At 33.0% G+C, this 7,366-nt stretch overlaps 1 protein-coding gene across 1 annotated transcript; it reads left to right on the forward strand.

Moving 5' to 3' along the window:
• The first annotated feature begins 4,051 nt into the window (after positions 1-4,051).
• LOC115971795 lies at positions 4,052-5,199 on the forward strand. The gene has a single exon (XM_031091837.1). It carries the CDS (start codon positions 4,191-4,193, stop codon positions 4,806-4,808), a length of 618 nt encoding a protein of 205 aa, XP_030947697.1. The 5' UTR covers positions 4,052-4,190; the 3' UTR covers positions 4,809-5,199.
• Positions 5,200-7,366: the final 2,167 nt, after the last annotated feature.

Consider the following 7,366-nt stretch of genomic DNA (forward strand, 5'->3'; position numbering starts at 1 on the left):
GCATGGGTGCCTTTCTATTTAGGGTGCACAGAAATGTTGACGTGGAATGGGTCATACTGATACAGATCGATGAATGGGACTGACTTCTATGCTATAGATTCAAGTTTTCCTCCTAACCTTTTTGACCTTTCCTTCAAATTAGTTATAAATTACACTTTTTTGGCCATTAAAGTAAGTTAATTAACAACCATATATATAGATATGGTACTATATATGTAGACTTCAAAAGTCAAAAAAAGAAGTTGTGTTAATTAATAATCATTGTTAGAAACATTGGTTCAAGCTAAACTCAAATAGAGTGTGTCTAATAGTGGGCTCAGGTTAGCTTATTGTCAAAAAGTTGTGTTTATTGTCAAAGAATTGCATCTCTTGGCTTTGTACTTTTTAATTGTCTATATAAGGGGGCTACGGATTTATTTGTACTAGTGATTAAATTTTTATCAATGTGTAGTGTGTTGCAGAAAATAACTCACAAAGAAATATCTCTCCCTCTTTCTTATCAATTTTACCAAAGTATTTAAGCCATGGATACTATGTGTTTTGTTCTTGCAGCAAACTCCATTGGTTGAGTGTCCATTCATGAGAGATATTGATTTTCAATGATCATAATAGCTAATAGGCCCAACGAATATCCCATCAAACACCATCATCCACTCTTCAACCTCATGAACGCGGGAAGTTAAGCCATAAAGAGGAGAATTCAATATCTCGAACAATTACAAACTAGCTATTAGACAGTTGGGAGCTCATCAAGACCCACATTAATGAGCCCAGAGGCGTTACAAAAGAAGCACTAAAGCCACAACGGATAGAAGTAAGAGAGATATATATATACACCATTTAGAACTAAACAAGGTACATTTTATATATATACACGCTATAGCACTAATATTTCCTAGTTCTCATAATCTCTCTTAACTTCCATTTGTTGACTTTACCATCGGAGACTCTGTGGCCGGCACCACAATGGTGACCACCTAGAGAGGATTCCTTTCACAACCTTGCAGGTACAAAGACAAAGTACGTGCTGACCTATCTAGACAAACCTACTTGACTGACGATCACAGCATCATCAATAGCAATACAAATGGACTTAACCCAAAAAAAAAAAAAAAAAAAATAGTAATACTAATGAAATTTCATGCTAACGATAATCAACAATGGAAAAAGAAAGCCGAAGGTACTGGTCAGCCACTTATAGAAAAAAAAAAATCTCATATGATGGGCCAATCTAATATTCTAATTCTAATACACAACAACAATTCCAAGTCTTTGGTTTAGAAATGGATGACCTAGTTTAGGATTGTGAAATACTAAATTTGATATTTCAAATTAATGTTATTACATATAAGTTATATAATTGTTGGCCAAAGATTAGATTCAATACTCATGTGCACTAGATTTGCCAAGATTATGATACGTGTTTATTTTTTTGTTGTGTTTCATGATCTTGACAGGTTCATTGCATGGGAAAATTTGACTCAAGCAAAGTCCACAACTCCATACAGTTATTTATTTATTTTTATGTGTTAGACTAATCCAAAACATATGTGGTCTTTTTTAACTTCCTGGACTTATACAATTTTACATATTTGTCCTTTAAGCACACTATATTCCACATAAGATGCCAAGCTTGGATTGATATTACTGTTAAGTTCCTATCTTATATAACCCTTAATTTATTGACTTTATAATTTCGTTACTCTAAAATAATTTTTGAAAAATTATGTATATATATATATATATATATATATGAGGAACCCTTGTGTTTGGGCAATGCAAAAGAACTCAAGACATGCAAAAAAAATTTTGACACCTAAACAAATTCAGAAAATTCAAGAAAAACCTTGAAAATTGCACGAAAAATTTCAAATTCACAAAGATCAGGACCAAAGTCAAAATTTGATGGTTTCATATAAGTCAGAAGTGAAGAAGTATGGGTTGATCAACTTAAATATTGATGAATTTCTTGACCTAAATTATCAAATATGATGGTTTATTTCTTGGCTTAAATTGAAGAAAATGATAATGAATTTCCAAATTCAAATTGTCAAAGATGACAAGGATGATAATAATGAATTTCTTAACTCAAATAAACTCAAAAGTAGATGAATTTCTTAAGCTGGCAGTTCAAAATTTTCCAAATCAAATACACAATCCCTAATGGGTGGCCTCGTTAGATATCGAATCCACTCCATAATGAGTGAATTCACCAAATATGATACCCCTTTAGGTTTGAGAGGCAAAACTTTCCCTATCCAACACAAAAGCATCACACAAGTTTGAGATGCAACATCATTACCCCCCAAGACAAGGCTTCCTCCTATATTTAAAACATGAAGCCTTCATTGTTCAAGACGGGGACGATGAATGTTATCGAACAGTTGACACGAGAGTTCTCCTAGCCCCTAGGGCCAAGATGCAAAACTTTTATTGTCTAAGACAATGACATCTCATAGGCTTAAGATGTGAAAGCTTCACTGCCCAAGAAGAATGTTTTTTTTGGGATTCAAGTTGTGAAATCCATTCCCCAACTTAAGCCACGAATCTACAGACTCCAAATTTTTTCCTCCTAATTTTTTAAGATTTGAAATCTTCATCCCAATTCAAGAAGCGAGTGATGGTACTTGGAATCTGGAGATTTGGCCTCCATCTTATTGAAGAAGGTGTGACTTCTCCCTCTAGTATTATAAAGTTATTAAAATTATAGGTGTTTGGTTGATTAATATTGGGAGGGTTTAAAAATCTCAATATCACTTAATTCACAAACTTATGAAAATATAAAGTTCAGTCTAAAAAGTTAATAATGTAATCTCACATGTCTAATGTCTTGCATTTAACTAAACTTGTAACAAATCACCACTAAAATTGGTTAGTATCCCATATCATAATAGTCATGTGATTTGTTTTCTTCCCATTAGATATATACTGAACTTTAAAAAATAAATTGAATTAAATTGTTTTAGAAGGAGCTCTCAAGATTTTTAAAAAACTTATCTTTGACTCGGAAATAAAGAGTTTTTAATGAAAAAAATCATACAATATTAGCTGATTCTTTACCATTATTAGCAAGAAATAATTGAGAATACATAAAACGATATTCCACTTTTAACTGGATATGATAAGAAGGTGATGGGATGGTTTTGACTTGTTGACCTGGTTGAAAGGGTACTAAAAACAATTTCAGTAAAATCCTCTTTTTTCCTTTTCTGTTGGTTATGGGATTCAGTAAAAATACTTTAATAAGCAATAAAAAAGCCACCAAATCAAAACGTCAAAATTAACATCCGCAGTAGATGCCCAAAGGTTAGGAATAATCTATCAAACTTTATTTCAACTGAGACCCATTTTCCCACACTCACTACTCCTCTCTTCTTTTCTTTTATGTGTGAATGTACAGTGATTCAGTCATACAATTACATTACACGTGTGAACAACCGCGCACAATCCTCATGGCACTCCTGTAAATCCACCACAATAGACCGGGTAATTTCATAACGTGTGACCAAAAACGTGTCGTTTCAGTCTACCAAGGTTTACCAAACCAAACGACGCGAACGCAAAAGCCGAACGAAAAAGGCCCAAAAGAAAAAGATAGAGGAAACTGAAAAGTGCTGCAAGAAAAAAAAGAGAAATTCAATTTCAATGAGTTAATTTTCAAGTTTTATTATTTTATTTTGATTTATGAAATACTTACATTTTAATTATTGTAAAAATATTGTGATAATTTGTTGGGTCTTTAAAATAATTTTTATTGTAATTAATTATTTATCATTCTCATATTGATCTATTGTTTTTTTTTTCACCAATCACAGAATTGTTGTGCTTAATTTTTTTTTTTTTTTTTTTTACATTTATTAAAATGTGGGGTCTAAAGTGTATCATTTTAAAAGTATGAAATTCATTTAATGTATCTCCATTAAATTATACTAGGATTTTTTTACATACTTTTTCAAACCAAAAAAAAAAAAACCCAAGGTAACCCGAGTTAAAAATTAACCAAGGTTAACCTGTCTCCCACCAATCATACCCCCCTTATTATAAAACCTCAGCCAAAGGGAAGCCACAGAGTCGAGACGAACATAAACTGAGAAACTACAGCTAGCGCACAAATCCAAACTCGTACACAAACACAATCTCAAGCTCAAACCTCCACTGCTTTCTTTTACTTATTATTATTAGTGAGTAAAATGGACGAAGAAGAGATATGGAAATGTCCTAAACACCCTTCCAAGCGCCGCCGTACTGGGATATGCCACGTCTGCCTCCGCGACCGTCTCTCCACCCTCTGTCCCGACTGCGCTAACGCGCGCCCATGCGCTTGCTTCGCCGCCACAGCTACACAAACGACGTCGTCTTCCTCGTCTTCCTCCTCCTCCTTCTCTCGCTTCTCATCACACGACGCCGCCGTCGGAGGAGGAGGACCCGGACCCACAGGCCGAGTCTCCAATCTCATCGAAAGCGAACCGGCTTTCCGTCGCTCCAGATCCGTCGCGATTCCCTTCCTCCGGTCCAGGTCCCGGTTCGTCGGAACCGGGTCCGACACCGAGTTCAGAGACACCACGCCCAAGGCCAAAGCGTCGTCGTTTTGGTCCGTCTTTCGGTCCAGCAAGAAGGTTGAAGAAGTGAACGACAACCTCAGTAGTAGTACGATGATGAGGAGGTCGAGATCCGTTGCCGTTTCGATGACGTCAGATTCTGGCAAAGCCAAAGGGTGGAGTTGGTATTTTCCGAGTCCGATTAAGGTTTTTCGACAGTCCAAGATTTCTAAGGTTGTTCATGAACGGTCTCCTTTGTACAGAGGTTGATTTTTATTTTTATTTTTATTTTTAACTTTTCTTTTTTGTACGCTTTAATTTCAATATTATTAAAAATATAGTATATTTTCTATATATGAATATGGAGTAATTAAGAGGAAAAAGAATACAAATGAGTGATTGTGGTTTAAACTTTTAAAGTTTGTACACTTTTTTTTTATCAGTTTTTACTTTGTATCTTTTTTTTTTGGGGGGTATACAAAAGTGAGAGTTGTGTAGTGCAATATGTAATGTTAAAGTGACTGACTTGACTGTGAAATGAGAAATGAGAAATTTTTGTTTCTCAATAATGCCATAATGAGATTTTTATGGTGTATTGTTTGTATCTGAATTTGTACGAGTCTGTTTGGAAGGATTTGTAAATGTTGGAAGTGAGAGATGACAACTACTGTGTGTGTGTATGATTAGGCTCAGATTGACAACTACTTTGTGTGGGTGTATGATTAACCTCTCATTCAGAGGAGGTTGGTTTAGAATGTTCTGGTGTTAGCTGCTTCATAATGCATGCAAATTATATACTAATTTGGCTTTTGGTCCCACTTAACATGTGAATATGATTCCAACTCAAGGAATATATATATATAATGTAACACCAGTAAGTTACTCAAATGATATAGGTATGAAATTTTAATCAATCCACAAGCCGAATGGTAGTTTGTTTTGTTGTTTTTTGTGTTATTTTTTTTTTCATGGACATTAATTTAGTTGATAAAAGTAATGAAAAAGATAAGACGACCATGAAGTCGATTTTAGTCTATAAGAGTTTGGTAAGCTTTGAAATTGCTGGTACAAAGTTTGAATCCCTATTGTTGTGCTTTTGGCGTTTACATCTAGAGATGTTCAAAGATCGCACGCACATACCTCGTCAATAATAAGAATAAAGTAACAGGTAAGCAATAGAAAATTTAATGTATCTGTATAGATATTTGGGAGATATATCTTGGAGCTGGAGGTGGGTTTTGTAAAATGTGTGGAAACAGCGAATGGGGGCATAGTTGAATGAAGCTTTTGCATAAACAAAGCAATTTCAACAAATCGATGTTTACCATAAATTTGACCTTAATAGATGGTCTCCTTCAAAAAAGTGTGGTTGGCCCATTGGCACTCTCGCATGAAAACATTTCTGCATATTTCTGAGTGGAAAAAAAATATTTAGCGACAAAATTATTTTATAACTATTGATTGATGTGATAAGTTGTTAACGATAGACAATAAAAAGTTAATAATTCTCTTGCACAAATTTTTTTTTTTTTTTTTTTTGGTATACGTCAGCTTTCCACATTTTGAACATGGACATAAACTTTGCACGGTTTAAAATGTGTAGATCAGTGCATATAATTGTGAATATTATGTGTTTGAGTTGGTGAAAAATGAGTGGGCAAAGAATGAATAAAACTATAAGCAGAATATTTTCAGAGTCTAAATAGTAAGTTATTAAGAGTATATAAAAAAATGATGCCAATCATAAGTTCAATTAAGAAAAAGTACTTACTTGTCACCAAGACTTTGGTGTGCAATTATTGTGTAAGTATTATGTCTGTACTATGTAGCACAGCTCATGAAAGAATGTAATAAAATGGTCTCAATTTTGGGTTTAGTTGAAAATTAAAAATGGTTTGACATATCAATAAATTTCCAAACATATTGAGAAAAGATTATATGTATATATATATATCTAATGTCATCCAAGAATTGGAAAAAATAAAAATAAAAATAAGGAAAAATATTTAGGTATTTTCAAAATATAGCAAAATGGTGATCACTCATCTCATATTCATAGTAAGATTCACCTTGAATTTAATAAGTGAACTCACCATGAATGTGAGAGGAAAAAAATATCATTTATTATACTTTGTAAATACCTAAGAATTACTCAAAAATAAAACTTTAATTTCAAATTTTAGAAATTAACTACGAATTCTCAAAAAATTAACCAATGTCTATATCATATATATATATATATATATATATATATTTATATATTTATATATATATATATCATTTTCCTTAAAAAAAAAAAAAAAACAAATTGAGTAGAACTTCTTCCAATAAGGAAAGGATTATAATTTGACATTGGCCTGGTGGTCAATGTCAGGAAACAGTTCATTCTTTCATTGATTATTGTGAATTAAAAATGGTAGAGGCATATCTGTTCTTGTGAAATACGGGATACGAGATGATATTGCCCCCTTAAAGCTTGTGAATTAATATTATTTGTTATCAAAGGAGACAGTTAACTTATCTTTGGAACCACCTGACAATAATTGTTTTATTCCATGTCTCCAAAGGGTAATGGAAGCTTGAACGCAATGATGAGCTGAGCTGGGTTTTATAATTTCATATTTATTTTTGAAACTAAAATTATTTCTTTTCCTTTCCCAAATTCAAACGGACAAAATGCAACCATCTAAGCTTAAGAGCCTGTTTGGTCAACAGTTTTCGTTATTTAAATACAACACATATTTTCATAACATTTTTTCTATCATATGTATTTCCATAACACTTAAACAACGTTATTAGAAATCTCTTACCAAACGGGCATTTAGCTT

The sequence above is a fragment of the Quercus lobata genome, chromosome 12, assembly GCF_001633185.2.
Source record: "Quercus lobata isolate SW786 chromosome 12, ValleyOak3.0 Primary Assembly, whole genome shotgun sequence".
NCBI lineage: Eukaryota > Viridiplantae > Streptophyta > Magnoliopsida > Fagales > Fagaceae > Quercus > Quercus lobata.